Source organism: Pecten maximus, unplaced genomic scaffold, assembly GCF_902652985.1.
Source record: "Pecten maximus unplaced genomic scaffold, xPecMax1.1, whole genome shotgun sequence".
Taxonomy (NCBI): domain Eukaryota; kingdom Metazoa; phylum Mollusca; class Bivalvia; order Pectinida; family Pectinidae; genus Pecten; species Pecten maximus.
The window spans coordinates 12,428-29,249 of record NW_022979510.1 but is presented as its reverse complement, the minus strand read 5'-3'; the positions used below and the strand labels follow the sequence as shown (position 1 = coordinate 29,249).

At 38.7% G+C, this 16,822-nt stretch overlaps 1 protein-coding gene across 2 annotated transcripts; it reads left to right on the top strand.

Moving 5' to 3' along the window:
* The first annotated feature begins 384 nt into the window (after positions 1-384).
* LOC117318773 (scavenger receptor class F member 1-like) lies at positions 385-5,421 on the top strand. 2 transcript variants are annotated; one of them, XM_033873722.1, is made up of 8 exons: positions 385-534; positions 1,407-1,502; positions 2,153-2,248; positions 2,468-2,563; positions 3,687-3,730; positions 4,121-4,218; positions 4,350-4,405; positions 4,916-5,421. In XM_033873722.1, exons 1-8 carry the CDS (start codon positions 498-500, stop codon positions 5,002-5,004), a joined length of 612 nt encoding a protein of 203 aa, XP_033729613.1. In that variant the 5' UTR covers positions 385-497; the 3' UTR covers positions 5,005-5,421. The 2 variants fall into 2 exon arrangements, with proteins under 2 accessions (XP_033729613.1, XP_033729614.1); XM_033873723.1 differs by lacking the exon at positions 2,468-2,563 and having other exon boundaries at positions 390-534; positions 4,916-5,413.
* The last annotated feature ends 11,401 nt before the right edge of the window (positions 5,422-16,822 follow it).

Sequence of the window (16,822 nt, the reverse complement as noted above, 5' to 3'; positions counted from 1 at the left end):
CGTTATTACGACACAGCTAAGTCGTTATTACGAGATACTAAGTCGTTATTACGAATTAACTAAGTCGTTATTACGAGATACTAAGTCGTTATTACGAGATAGCTAAGTCGTTATTACGAGATACCAAGTCGTTATTACGACATAACTAAGTCGTTATTACGAGATACTAAGTCGTTATTACGACATAGCTAAGTCGTTATTACGAGATACTAAGTCGTTATTACGACATAATATATTTTTTCACTGTGACCCTAACTGGCTTCCGTAATTAGGTATATTTATGAAAAGAATATAGTTCATGCTGTGCTAAATTAGTGCTCATTTGGTTAAATTGGTGAAAAATTCTATGTAGAAAATATGAAAAAAAAACTAGGGCATTCGTGTCTCCCAGTGTATAGTTGTTGTTAGTGTAAAACATAGGATGCAAAAAAGTTAAGAACTCCCTATCATTATGCTCGTTTCAGCCATGGTCTTTCAATCATGTGCCATGGTGTCAGATGCTCCCTTTTAATTGTGTTGACTGCAGAAATCAGGGTATATATACAGCTCTTTCTATCATAATTATATTATGCATACTTAATACAGTTTAAGTGACTTCGTAGATAAAATATATAAAACGAAAATATCAATTTATAAGTAAAACGTTTTTTTAGAACTTGTCTACCAATTACGACGACCACACTTGAAATGTTTATAATTGAATTTGAAAGAAATAAATAAGTTTTATCAACGTTTCATTCCATTTCTACTCATAAGCCAGGTAAATGTTTACCTATCTGAAAGTGAAATCGGCTTTGGCATGTCCAAATTATTTGTACTTTGCACATGTTCATTACTTCATTTACTCTCCCTTTAGCCATGGCAATGGTAATTAATGTGTTGAACAATATGACATCTGATTGACTAAAATCTATAAAAATGTTCTCCAACAGAACATAAACAAGATCCAGAATTCTTTGTGTGTTTAAGAATTAATTGGTTAAACTATTTGTAGTTACAAATATAAGTGATTTGATATTTGAAACAAACCACAGATTGGTCCAATCTGAACACCATACCAGCAACATACATGCAACATTGGAGTAGGGAATCGTAATCGAATACATTTCGTTGTCTTGGTGGTGATTCAATGACACTTGACCAGTATACAGGGCATTATCTAAATACCACCTTGTGATAACTTACTTGACAGTAGTAATAGCTGCAACCAGACGTGTACGGACAATTGCAACAAAAAATAAAAGCTGCAGTATACAAAACGGACAATTTGTTTCTGGCATTTTTCACTAACTAAACCTGAAACAATAGCGTGTTATCTTTTTCACCCCCTCCCCCCTCCCCGCCTTATATATAATCCGCCCCTGATATCTAAACAAATAACCCTTTTAAACCCTTTTATTTTACAGAATGTGATCCAGGATTTCACGGCAGTGTCTGCAATCAGGCATGTCCTACTAACTGTGAAAATAACCTTTGCAGCATGCAAGCCGGGAAATGCATGGGTATGGTAAACACCATGCTGTATTTTATCCCATTTAACATCAGAATGGTGTTTTGTTATTGTTTTCTCTTTACTTTATTTTTCGCATCATCTTTCTTCTCTCTGTTTTTTCTTCTTCTGTTCTTAATCCTGTCTGTGTATCTTACTTTGTCCCTGTATAGTTCTCTCTATCGGCTGTCTGTCTGTTCAAAAGTAATGTATCAAGATAAAGTCGAAAATTTAGTTGCCTGACAAAGTTGAAAATGTAGAGTCAATGCAAATGTATATCACACATCTTATTTGCGAAAATTTACTATGAATTAAACTTACGGCCTTAAAGTGCAACATGCTGATTGCTGTAGTTACAAATAGTTTTTAGATGATTTAATTTGAGTAAAAAAAACCACAAATTACTCCAATCAGATATTGTTGCTTACATACTTGCAACATTTGAGTAGGAAATCGGTTTTGAATACAGTTCATTGTCTCAATGAATCAGTTTGTGAATACTTACATTACAGTCGTAATAAAGCTAGGTCCTCAAATTACTTATTTAGTTTAATTTTGTTTACTGCGCTGCAAATTTAATAACTTTTGAATCATTTGCGCTCGAGTATCAGCCATTAATAACTTTGTGATTCAGAATTTGCTTACGTTTTTCTTTCTCTACAGAATGTGATATTGGTTTTTATGGTACTCGCTGCGATCTTCCCTGCTCTGATAACTGCAAGAACAGTGTATGTAAAAAGGAAACCGGTCATTGTGAAGGTAAGTTGAATTAAATATGGGTAACCTTGTAGATAGAAAATGATGTGTACATTTGCGAGGTGGAACTGGGACAATTCGTATACCATTTCTAAAATTGACACCAGTTTTGCCTAGATATATGGAGTACGTTACCAATTATGTATGATGTGAAATATTTACATATTCATATGGCAGTGATATAAAACTTAAGTATCAATATAATTCAAAATATCTTTACAGAATGCGATGCTGGTTTCTATGGTACTCGCTGTAATCAGTCATGTCCTTGTAATTGCAAGGACAATGTATGCAACAGGGTTAACGGTCAGTGTGAAGGTAAGATAAACATGATGGAAATAGGACATCAGTATTAGCTGTCTAATCCAGATCAATTTGTGTATCGCTATCGATAGATAATCACGCTTTAATTTTAGCAAGTGAAGCTTGCCGACATCAGATCCTTTACTTTTTGTAAACCGACTTCGTTTTTTCGGGTTTCGAAGTTACGCATGAAAATATTCTTCATTCTGTAAAACTAAGTATTCATTTCGACTTAAAATATCAATCACAATTTTAAAATGGCTTACTTTTACCGACTATTTAATGGAAATTTAGAAACAGTGGTGACTTAACAACTCACTGAAATGAATAACCTGTTATCAGAATTCCAAATCATTATAGAAGACAGCTTGTTGTCAACATAATGCTGGATCAGTATATCGGTTATATTGTAATTTGGTTGTGGAGAACAATAACGATAACTATAGTGTATGGTCTCTGGCTCAGAAGTCCCTTGTTTGGACACGATCTGTTCCAGACACGCAGAAATATGTCATTGGAATGAAATAAGATACATTGAAGCAGATAATGGCAACAATTATCGCATTTTGAAAACCAATCTTATTGTCTTAAAAATCCTTGGTTAGCAATAGAAACCATTGGTTGAAAATATAGAATGGTTACTAAAGTAAAGAGGGACAGATTCGACATTGTATGATAATAGTTATGCAAATACTTCATATTTAAAATATTGACAATCACTGACTACCGACTGGTTTACGGCGGTTATGTATTAAGTTGAGTATCAAATGTTCAATGTAATTAATTGGAATGTCAGGTCAATATATATAGGTTTTAAATCATTAGGTAGAGACAGTTTAAAGGATCAATCTGATTGGCAAAAGGAAACAATTATTTAAAAAAAAAATATATACATCATTCTAAAGGTGAAATTGAATGACTGTGCTACCTATTCTGACCAGCTCAACAATATCATATTTCTAGGTTGAAAACAGAGAGGGGCTTCGAATAATTATGCTGATAGAATTTTTATAGATCAATGCAGGTTGTGAAAAACTGCATTTTTACAACGACGACCCTTCATTAAACAAAATTGCCATTTTATTTACTTTGTACGTTGTTGTTCATCAAGAATCCTTTTTCCTTTGATTCGCACAAGTCTCCCAAAACCAAACAGACGCAATTCCACGAGCGATGTTCACAGTAAGTACAAATTGTACATCAATACACATATATGAACAATGGATATATATATATATATATATATATATATATATATATATATATAGATGGGCTGTCTTTGAGTTTTGAAAAAAAGCATTGTTAAATTACATATCACAATTCACATCCATTGATATGTTTACTAGTTTTTTTTTTCATAACAAAAATCAATGAAAAATGATTAAACAAATGTATGGAATGGCTTGAAAATGTAAATTTGATGATAATAAACATATGCCGAAAAATGCATGTAAATCTGTTTTTTTACAGCATCAATATGTGTGTATTCTGGAGCAGTGATATTATTTAAAACAATATACGTAAGGCTAACCTTCTGAGACTTACAGCGAGTAACATTTTATTATCTTGTAGAATACCGAACACGTCACTGGTTACGCTATTCTGGGAACTCTTCTAGGAATTTCCATTTGCTGCAACGTTGGATTAATTTTGCTTTTTCTAAGGATTTCGTAAGTGAACTGTGTTTGCATCTTCAAAATAACTATATATATTTTGGAATGTCAAATACGAGGGATATCGTCATTTTGTGATTTGAAAGAATACTGTATCTATTTAATCATCAAAACTTAAACGTTTTCAGAAGGAAGCTTAAATTGTCTTCCCAGCCGCCAGTATCTTATGGAATGCAGACAAATAGTAAGTTTCGAACACCAATGTCTGAAATAGGCATCAATTGTTTGAAAAATGTGGTGACGACTATATTTACCAAATTAAGTATAAAGCGTTCGTGTGTTCTCTTTTGCTTTCCTTAAAGTTTATTGGATCTCTTGTTATTCAATTTGTCTGAAATGCTGTGAGAATTATATGACAATTACTTTCCAAAGAAGATACTGCTTATTAATACATAAATTGTTGTATGTTACATTGGTTGATCAAGTTATTTTTTTCCGGTTGCACACATTTTGGTGACGTCAAATATACAATTAATATTATAATGACGTCATCACTGAATTTCCATAGTGACGTCGTCACTGATATTGTTATTCATATAATTAAACAAATAACAATTATGTGAGAGTTATAATCGAATGCAAATGGAAATGATTAGGAGAGATACACGTACATTTTTTTTTGTATATGAACAATGTCACATATTTGAATAAACCGTTATTTATAGTGTCATTAATATGTCTGTTTTATTTTTAGGTATCACCGATGACACTCGCAACTATGAAGGATTAGATGTGGCCAAAATTGACAACACTAAAAGCATTTACGACATCATTAAGACTTAGAGAAGAAACTTTGATAGATCATGGATGATCAGTTTCTAAATAGCATACTCACTGTGCAAACAAAAAACAAAACAAAAACTTAATCTATCTCAATGAGAAACGATTTGAGAAACGAAACAAACATTTGCTGCTTCAAGACGCTCGAGGTCCCCGTAACGTTCAACACAACGAAGGCGTTCACTACGGATATGCTCTTTGACAAGCTACTGTTACCGGGATCGAGCGGTCGGGGAAATGTATTGGATGATCTGAAAAGAGGAGGACAAACAGATTGTCAGCGTTTTCGTTTTATTCCGACTTCCAACTTCCGGTGCTGAGACCGATACAAATACAAATGTAATAACTTGTACAATATAATATAAAACTCTGGCTTGTGTCTAAGGTACATATTTTAAATAAACAAATTAAACTCATATTATGGCTTGTGACTAGGGCATGATTCAATTAACAAACTTACTTTATAACTTTGAACAATCATAATTGATCCACAACCAATTACAACACTAGATAAATTCACTAATTGATGACTAGACTAGTTACCAATAAATGTATGGAATGTGAGTATATCACATCTATTGATGATCTATAATTAATAGAAAATTAATTATATATTGACTATAATATATGTCTGACTTCTTAATTAACAGACTATTCGTTGGTAACAATTCATGAATTCAAATACAAATGTTAATTTCTAAAATCATTACATATACATGACAGCATCAGTAATCGCAGTCAAATGGGACATCTTTAAATGGAACGGAAGTAAACATCATGGAGGTCATTATTACGCAAGGGATTCTGGGATCGCGCAAGTCTGCTTTCCCGCCAGAACAATCTCACCGAAATCACGTGACCTGTCATGCTATTTCCAACACTAAACTTGTCTAAAATACTTTGCATTTAAAATATAAAGTAACCAATTGTTTTATTTCTACAATATTCTAATATCGCATTCAAATATTCGTATATAAAGTCTAGAAAATACAAGCATTTACTCTAAACTGTGAGAGCCTACACGCTAATGACGTCACTGTGATCTGGCTTCACACATCAGCAAAATCGTAGTATTTCCACTTTCATCGGTATTCGTACTAATCTACATATTCACTTGTATAGTGGAATCACTTATGCACATGAAACAATCATTCTAAAACATTGGAAACATGATAAACTTGCATTTTTACCTGAAAAAAGGAGGACAACCAGATTGTCAGCGTTTTCGTTTTATTCCGACTTCCAACTTTCGGTGCTGAGACGGCGAGTTCGAATCAAAATATGACCAATATTTCACAGTCTGACTTACCTCCCTTTGTACAATTAAATGGGATGGCTTACAATAATCTACTTATACAGTCGTCACACTCTCCCCCCAAGAAACGAATGTCGTCTCGACATTTACGACTCTTGACTCCGAAATCATTCATGACCTCTGTAACCCTGAGACTAGACTATCGACTCTATTTATCTCGACATGTTAGGTCGAAGTGCCATCCACCTGTTTAAGTTAAAAAAAATGTACATAGTAAGGTTACGTCTTCTACTAAAGAAGAAATGTGATTTTGTGTAATCAGTTGGCCGTTCCAATTACAACTCCTAAACACTAATGTTGGTTGACACATTGGTATCCTCCGATATACGTCATGCGTTAAAAATAACACTTTTTGAGAACTACAAAATCAAAAGTAATTGAACAGTCAATGCTATAATCATAGCTAAACGTATATACAAGTTCCAAAGTTCAATAATCATGGATTTCTAGTTGCACTCACACACTCAACTGCAAATACATTTTGTTCTTTGAACCATGAAATAATCATCTGGTCAAACTAAAGTTTCTGGCCCCCACATATCCCAACTATCTGGAAAGCCCTTCAACCTAGTTTCTAGCTTTTGGACATAGCTGGGTTTTCCCAGGGTATCAAAGGTAAAACGTTTAGGAGGTTTGCGTCTCCTAGAATCTGACAAAGTTCCTGCGTCGGTTCCGGACTCCGACCTTTCACTATCTGTGCTATCCAACCGAGATTCGCCATCCGAAGAATCACTAGACGCGTCTGGATTTGCATCATCATCTGAAGTAACATCCGCGCCGTCGGAAACAGTCACAAAACTAGGGTCATCATTCCCACTACCAATGTCCTCTGTTTCTGGTACATTACTCATCGCGCTGGGAACGAACGGTGTCGCGAAAGGATTGAAATCCTTCGAAACGATAATGTCTACTTCAGAGTCCGATGTGGAATTGTCTGTTGGTTTGTCTTTCAAAACTACAGAAGTTTCTGATTTCCTTTTGTGCCGAACCCTTTTCCTTGGAACATAGCTGTCTACGTTCAGTGGAAGGGAATTACACTGTAGCAACAGATTACGATGAAGTCTGCGGATCTCTCCTTTGCCACTCTCTCGCTTCACTTCGTATACTGGTGCATCCTCTGCGACTTTCCGAAGAACCACATATATATCTTGTTCCCAGAAAGACCGTAGTTTGCCTGGACCGCCCTTCTCGCGAAGATTCTTTACAAGCACGCGATCTCCCTCAACCAGTGAATTACTGATAAACCGAGAATCGTGTTGTCGTTTGCCCTTAGCCGCACTCCGTGACGCGTTTTCCGAAGCAATTTTGTAGGCCTCTTCCATACGATCTGCCCAAACCTTTACATACTTAGTGTGATTTGCTGCTTGCGTGTCTTCGTTGAACGCCCGAAGATAATGTCCACCGGAAGACGTGGGTGTCTGCCGAAAAGCAAGTAAAATGGAGAGTACCCTGTTGCATCATGTTTTGTGCAGTTATAGGCATGGACTACTTGCTGAAGATGACTTTTCCAGTCACTCTTTCCATCCTTGGAAAGGGTTCGAAACATTTGTAAAAGCGTTCGGTTGAATCTCTTAACCTGTCCGTTCCCTTCAGGGTGGTAGGGTGTGGTTCTTGATCGACCGATTCCACATAATTTCTGTAATTGATGGAAAAACTTATTCTCAAATTATCGTCCCTGGTCGTGATGAAGGCGATGTGGTAAACCAAACCGAGGAATGAAGTCACTGAACACCTTTTCTGCTGCTGTTTTAGCCGACTTGTTTTTGGTTGCATAGGCCTGCGCGAAGCGAGTATAATGATCCATGACAACCAATATATAGAGAATACATGGTCAGTGTCTTAAAATATAAGCTGTATTTTGGCGAGGGTAAAGAAAGACAAAAGTGGCGAGCCTTGGCGAGCCACTTTTGTCTTTCTGTCCCGAGCCAAAATAACAGCTTATATTTTAAGACACTGACCATGTATTCTATTTATCCTGCAACAGTCATGAAAATAATCATCAAAAATAATCATTTTGAAGTGAAACGGTGTCAAAATGACAGAAATATGTTCGCCTTTTAAACGTAGTCTCACTTTGAAGTAGGCCAGTCGAACTGATGCACGTGCTAAGATTCCAAAATACAGCTGTCTTCCGTCACTGCCGTATACTGCAAAAATATATACGGTGGGTGTATTCCGACAATGCGGTGGCAGTTGCAGGATAAATATTCGTAACCGCCTTTAGAACGTTCCAAATGCAGGAAGTCAATGGCAACCAACTCAAACGGATGAGTTGTTATGATCGGTTTTAACGGAGCGCAGTACTGGTGAAGTGGTTTTCTGTCCTTCAAACAATCACACCGTTTCTGAATATAATCCTCTATATATGTTGACATCCGTGGCCAGTAAAAACGCTCTCGTGCCATACTAAGTACGCGGTCAGCACCTAGGTGTCCCATCTCGTTGTGAAGTTTATGGCATACTAAATCCTGGTATTCCTGTGGTAACACTATCTGGTAGCAAGTGCCTTCTCTTGGAAGAAAATCCTCCGAACAAGTACACCATCTGCCCTTAGTTGAAGTTTAGACCATTCTCGTACTAGTAATTTAGCTCCCTCATTCAAACTCTGCTTTTCTAGAATGGGTAGTGGTTTCCCGAACTCCACAGATTTCCGGACTGAAGAAATATAAGGATCTGCTATCTGTGCTTTTCGTAGTTCTTCTACTTCTATCGGGATCACAGCCCGATTTTTAAATTCCTGCTTTGCCATTTACGAGACCAGACTCGCAACAAGGACATTCTCCTGATCCCTCACTGATTGTACAGTAGTATGTATCATCTCCTGCGAACACTGTTAAGAACATTCAGACATCATCTTGTTGATATCCAGTGGCATTCTGCTAAGGCCATCTGCGTCACTGTTGTTACGCCCAGGTTTGTAGTAGACTTTGAACTTGAAATCGGCCAACTCAGAGACCCATCGCAACCGGGTGGCGTCAAGCTTTGGTGTAGTGAAGATATACTGTAGTGGGCTGTTGTCACTGTATACACTGAAATGTGGAGCATAGTATAGGTAGTCTCTAAAACGTTCAGGTAACATAGATTGTGATCTGGCTTCACACATCAGCAAAATCGTAGTATTTCCACTTTCATCGGTATTCGTACTAATCTACATATTCACTTGTATAATGGAATCATTTATGCACATGAAACAATCATTCTAAACATTGGAAACATGATAAACTTGCATATTTATCTAAAAAGAGGAGGACAAACAGATTGTCAGCGTTTTCGTTTTATTCTGACTTCCAACTTCCGGTGCTGAGACGGCGAATTCGAATCGAAATATAACCAATATTTCATAGTCTGACTTACCTCCCTTTGTACATAAAATTAAATGGGGTGGCTTACAATAATCTACTTATACAGTCGTCACACTACCGCTGAATATGGATAAAGCGTTTTTGATTTGTTTTAATACAATCACCGTTCTGAATGACTCATAATGTAGAAGCTTTATCTTGCAAACGTTACTATTTTGACAAGAAGGAATCCCAAGAATGAAATCGAACCAACGATTCGTTGATCAAATTGACCAATCCGAGTTCGCCTTGTCAGGATCCTAACCATGATGACAACTCTAGTCTGTCTTAGTACTCTTGAGCGCAGCCTAGCGATAAATTGTACGAAGGCAGGCAATCCAGTCTACAATCTTGTTTTAGTTGACATTAGGGCCATTGAATATTATTGATTCAAATATCAACAATGACGGGTGTCGAATGGAACCATATTCATCCTAAGTTCGTATTCGTACCCATTTCGGGTCATAGTCCTATGAACCAAACGGAGCTAATTAAGTATAGTGACACTGAAGAACGAACGTAGAAAAAGCGTCTTGGATCTGATGATGATCTGTGTTTAAAGACTGAAAATCGAGGAGAAGAAGACGCCGAGGCGTAAAATTCGAATGGCGTCTTTTCGCTTTGGTGGAATTTTGTAGGACAACAGGGTGAGAAGACGAAATGTCACATTTAGGCCACCATAATGAACAGTAATCTCTCAAATTATATCTCGGGCAGACAAGAGCGCTCATCTCATCAGTCCAGACTTTCATCTCCTCAGTCCTGGCTTCCACTCCTAATGGAAGTTGATGATGCGCACCCAGGGACCTCTTGCCGACAGTGGAGGCTGTGTCTCTATTGTACTGCACTTCTGCTATCAGACTTGAACCATCCTCATTAATGTAACGATAACGGCGATTTAATTGACCATTACCCTGGCTGATAATGAAACTCTCTTTGATGCCTACGCAAAATATATCAAGCACATTATTTTTCGTGTCATATTTTTATGAGTTATGCTATCGGAGTTACACACTGGTGTACATCAAGCGGTGATAAATGACATACCCACGATAGCTCTAAAGAGTAGTGGAAGCATTATAAGGTCAGAAGTATTTGTCAGAAAAGACGTGATTTACGCAATCTTGAAATTTATGTTTAAATCACCAAAGTTAACATATTTACACTAACAAAGAACTTCCACTGTGTCGTAAATTAAGATAGTATTCCATATTTGTTCTAACTTGTTGATTTCATTCGTTGTTAAGCTGTACATACCTTTTACTGGGAATTTGTGCTTTGATGTCACATAGATATTGTGAAATCATATGCGGTATTTCCGCCCTGAACCATCAAAGGGACTGAATCAGTAACATTGACACTCCCTTATGATATTGCAATTACGAGTGTTGTGTACACTTTCGTATATAGCTAGGAAATAATATCCGGTGTACACTCAAGTGTAGGCGGATGTGATATTCAACCTCGTAACAATGTACATGCAGGTAGGTCTTCCCGATTGCAATGCCCGCCGTAGATACAAGATGGCATTATTAAGCAGTACGCTGTATAAGGTTTTCATGTCTTTGTACATGAATCAATAACGAGCATCGTCATATAGGATGGCGTTTTCGTGTACTGAATAGTAAAAATCAATTTTGTACCCTGTCGTCTAACTTACCAGTTGGCTTCCTCTATTATAGATTTAAGCCAATATCCACAGGTAAATCATAGTCGGGTTGACAGTTTATTTCTAATTAAAAGATTTGTTAAGATGTTAGATATAAAATGTTTGGTCTAAAATTGTGGGGTAGACGATTATAAGGCATAAAATTGCGATCGATAGGCGATAATTGATCCTATATTGAACTCGACCAATACCTTTAATGCAAAGTTCAGATGCTTTTTAAATTGCTCATTACGGCTGACCGTTTAAAAACTGACATATATAGTTTAAACGCCTCGCTCTATAACAAGTGTGTATATATGAATGGACAACAACAGACAATGAAATTATTTTCTTCCGTAAAATAACTGGTCGACCCGAGCTAGTGTGGTCCTATCATAACGCACGCAAATGTGCGATCAATATGGACGCTATATCATATTTAGTGTTTTTGATGAACTCATGTTACATAAACATACAATCCATCAAAAGGTCGCGTGCTTTGATAAACATATATGAAATAAAAATATAGGACTTCTTGGCTTGTTATCGGTTCGCCACAAAGTGTTTTGTTATCTCACATCTCTTTGAAAAATCCGTTTTAACTCCTCAGAGAGATGCATTATCATTCCTTTGATAAATGAATCTGAAACAAGGGTAATATGATAATGCATTATACAATCATATCTGAAGGTAAGTGTGACCGCACCATCAATTATAACAAATTGTTTACCGAAAATAACTCCACAGAAACTTATATACACATGTTCTTTACCAGTGAACTTATATTTTATTGACCGATCTTCCGCTTGGCATGCTATATGTCGTTTACAAATACTAGGTATTAAATGGGACTCTGTTCCGTTTACTTCAATGTGTTTATTAAGCAATGAATTAAGTCTGTAAATATATGAAGTACATGTAAGTTATATAATGCTGATACTGACCAATCATACATACAATCCTCTATCTTCTCCGAAGTATTTGGTATGGACGGATAATCAAACAAAGAATGATTTAAACGATGGCGGTCATGAACAATTGTTCGACTAATTGTTCATTGATAAACTAAATAAACACTAAATCACGATTAAACAGTACTAAACAATATAGCACTTCAGGAATGTCCAGTTAGAAACAAAGCAACTGTCACTTAGACATGTCGTAATCAGAGTGCCAAGCTAGCTTCTTTGTGACACGACCAGACACCCGGATGTTGCTGGAGGTGAGATAAATGCCTGTTGCGGAGGTATCGATGTAGGTGAAGCAGTAGCTGGCGGTGTGTTGGATTTGTTCATTGGGGTTGCTGGAGGGTCTAACTCTAGATGACGTTGACTGGAGATATCCGGTGTAACAGATGGTGTCAGATGTTGAGCAGTTAGAGATGGACGTGGCATACTTTGTATGGTACTATGAGCCAACGGAGTGGGTAATTATGAGGACGCGTGTCCTTACACGGAGGTTTAGTGTTCTCAATGACATTGGCATTTGGGAATAAAGTAGGAGGAATTATTGCGAATCGCAAAGACACAATGTCATTATCAATGGTCAGGCGTGTTCGTGTTGTAATGACGGGAACATATTGCCTAAAGAATTTCCTATTACACAAAGTAACACGCTTAATCCATCAATACGTACCGCATATTGGTCAAACTTGCGCATTTCGGCAACAATTCAAGTATTGTCCAACTTGAGAGGATGGGGACAAACTTGATTTTGGATACGGACATGATCTCCGACTGCGAGAAGTGGGAGTCGTTTGGTGTGTTCGGACCAACGTTCACTATCTCGCATGTGGCGACTTCGCAGGGTCTCTCCGCGAGTTACTAGAGTTTCAGACCATGTTTTGTTGGGGAAATACCGACCAGGTGGTATAGGGATGAAGTCTCGTATGGGACGACCGAACAAGTACATCGCAGACTTCTACAGAACAGCGTGTTGGAATGCGTCGGTGTTCAGGTCACTATGAGGGCTGGTGTTGCAAATGATCAGACGATTTACCGTCTTGACTCCAACTTCAGTACGGAAGTTACGATGTGGATAAACTACAGATTAAGTCTATGGTGAACTCCCCTGTTCCTAAGAAATTGGCGTGTTGCTTAAGAAGTAAACTCGGGTCCACCATCTGACGCTAGTTCATCAGGGATGCTGAGATTAACAAATGTTCTTCTGAGGCAGTCTATTAAACCACTGGAGACCTCAGATGCTTCCTCCACTATCGGCCAGTTCGAATAACGATCCACTTCTACTAGATAATAGTGCCCCATATGATGGAAAAAATCTGCGCATACACATTGGAATGGGTAATTAAGAGTAGATAATGGCATCGGGGTGCACTAGGGTTCGATGGGGCAATACTGTTGCAGTGGTTGCAAGATGCGCTTAGGGAAGCTCTTGGCGTCATTGAGGTAGCCCTTCATGTGCTGAATGCCGAACGGCGAGGATTTCTTTCCGAAGTGAGGATTATAAAGTACAACACCATCAAATGTGTGTGGAGGTCATCATGGAATGGGAAGTATTCTTGCAGGGGTCTTGTTAGCTCGTGTCGCGTGTTATGTATACCGGTTTTTATAAAAGCAACTAACACCTACATGTTGTTATCGCTGGTAGTGGCGGATCTCACGCACTCCCAGGTTATAGATCGTAGACTGAATGCGTCGCGTTGCGGAGGCTGATGCTAGTCCGTGTGCGTTGATCATTCATTGGACTGGAAGAGTGATGTTGGCAGAAGAAAAGCACATTTCTGCGATATCGTCCTCTAACACAAGTTCACCAATAGGGTGGCGGGATATACAATTTGCAGCGGGAAGGCGTATGCCAGACACATGAAGCGTTCGGAACCTGTATCGTAGTATTTTCCTTTGAGGTTACGAAGCCTGTTGTTCGGGATATCCTCCAGAGATATGCAACCAAATGACTTCAATAAATGTTTGTGATCAATAGCTATGATCAATTTGGCAAAGGCTTTATCAAAGGCATATGCTACTGCCAGAGCCTCTCCCGCAACCGGACCGTAACGCGCCTCTGCTGCAGGCGTGAACCGGCTACCGACAAGTGTAACTCTTCAATCATCACGGCAGCAGTGGGGGCTTTCATTGGCAAAAACAGTGTTTCCGTAGTAGCCAAAAACCTATGCCATATTTTGGCCAATCTGTTTCGAGACAAGTTTGCTTGCTCGAGTCAAAAATCTGTACGCCATGCTCGATCTCGTTGGCAATGACAAGTTTAGATTCCTCGAAGTTTTCCGGTCTACTGAAACGGTTGGTCAGGTTTGAGTAACTGACGGAAAGGATACATGATCTCAGCCATATTGAACGATAAGACAATTGATTGACCATTCCAAACCGTGAGCGCACATCCACAATGTTCCTGCGTGTTGGGAAGTCAAGGGTGGCACGTAAATATCTCTGTGAAGGCCGTACACTGTCGTTGGTTATTTCAAACCCAGCGAATTCTACTGTGTCTGCCGCAAATATGAATTTTACGGGGTTCAGTGTAATGACGTTACGTCCGCAAATGTCAAGCCATTGAACTGCTTGGAAGAAACTTCCTTCAACGATGTCGGACCACAATAAAACATCGTCGGCACATTTGGTTTTGTTAGGATGTCTAAAATGAGCTCGTCGAAGTGCCTTACTGTCCGTAGCTGTCCCCAGATGCAATGCAGCCTTGATATGCAGTTTTGTTGCGGTATTTTCCCCAAGTAGTAATGAATGTTGTCAAGTGCCTGGGTTTCTCGCAGATTGGTACACTGTGATAGCCATTCTATGCATTAAATAGTGTTTTCGTTTTATCTTGTGGAAGAGCGGGCTTGTTGGAATGGTAATTCGGTGTGATGAGTCTCGCGGGTGGCATGCACGTTTAATGGCTGAAAGTCAAAAGTGCAACGCAGTGTACCATTATTGTTCGCACATACGACCATCTTGTGGCACCAAGTGACAGCCTCACCAACCGGAACGGGTTCAATTACACCAAATATGTCACCCTCGTCTAGTCCAGTTTTCAACTGCCAGTGCATTTGCACGGATACGGGTTTGTGGTGGGCAACAGGTTTCACGTTAGGGTCAACCTTGAGCTTCATTGGAGGTCCTTTCATAAGTGATAAAGTCTGATGTTCACATTTGTTGAATGTGCTAGACTTATATTATTCGAGAAGGTAATTCCTTAAACGATCGATGCTTTCTGTCGTGGCAGGTTAAGGCAGTTTTCCATGGTGACTGTTGGCGAGTAGAGCAATCGCATGCCATGTCTTGCTTATCAAGTAAGGAAGAAGTAGCATCTTTACTAGCTGAATGGGATAAGGCTCCAGTAATTAGGAATGAATTTGGGATAATTCCTTAGACAGCACACGCTTCACGACTGAGAAACAGCTTGTCCGATGAGTTTGTTATATATATCATCTGTTTGTTCTGTTTGACGTTACCTGCCTCGTCTTTCCCGATTAAACGAGGAATCGTCGCCCCAAGAATGTGTATACCATCATTTGTAGCTTTGTGCATTTTAATGTCCAAGGGCATAAGTTTAGATTCTCGTAAGCTAAGGTGGCGAATCATCTTTAAACCAGCAAGGCAGCTCTGACATCCCTTGTCAGCAATGGCTTGCAGTGAAACTGTCCCGGTATCTCGCGTCATTGTGAAACCTAGAGCAGAGTAGTCGTCTACAGTAACTTTAACACTTACCTTTACAAATGGTTGAGGCTAAGAGCGCTGCTTAATCCACGGGTTTGCCAGGTCATCGTAGACATGGTGGTCAGTGCAAATTGAACGTTCAATGCCAGATTCCCTAAGGGTGCAGTGTTGACCATCTAAAGGATTGTGAACGGAACACAGTGCATTGAATACAGCACTACCTGGTAGTGTCTCGGTCTGTCACTTTGGGTGTGTCCTTGCTTCTACATAGCGTGTCAAACTGATGTTTGCGATGGCAATGTCCACATGTGTGTCCGTATACTGTACATCCTGTTTTATGTATGTTGGCAGGAGCAGATCTGTCATGACCCCCTTTTCCACAATATTGACATAACTTAGATTTGTTGGAGGTGTCCTTGGAAGGTGGTTTGTCAGACTTTCCTTTTCGGTACGACTTACTGGCAGTCAACGCGATGAGAGTCTGGTAGTCAAGATGATGAGCGCTTACCGGCTTCTTTTGCTTCGACGAATTGGAATACGTCTTCAAGGAACATAACCTGATTTTTGTGCCCTAGAAGGTCCAGCTGTACTTCTGGACCACCGATGCCTCGGGTAAGTACATCATGCATAATGGGGTCGGTGTAATTTATGTCGAATGAACATCCTGGACATGCAATGATAAACTTCCATATGCCTGCCTGTCCTTTACGTCCAGCACCATAACTTCGAAGTGTTTCATTACGATCCTGTTGCATGTTATGTGGTGTCCCTCTGGCAAACATGGTGCTCTCCTTGCAAACTGACAGCCATGACATCGTTCATATTTTTGTAAGATAGACTTCCTCCAGCTGTGTAAGGTCTTTACGCAATGGCTAATCACAGCAATCCAAAG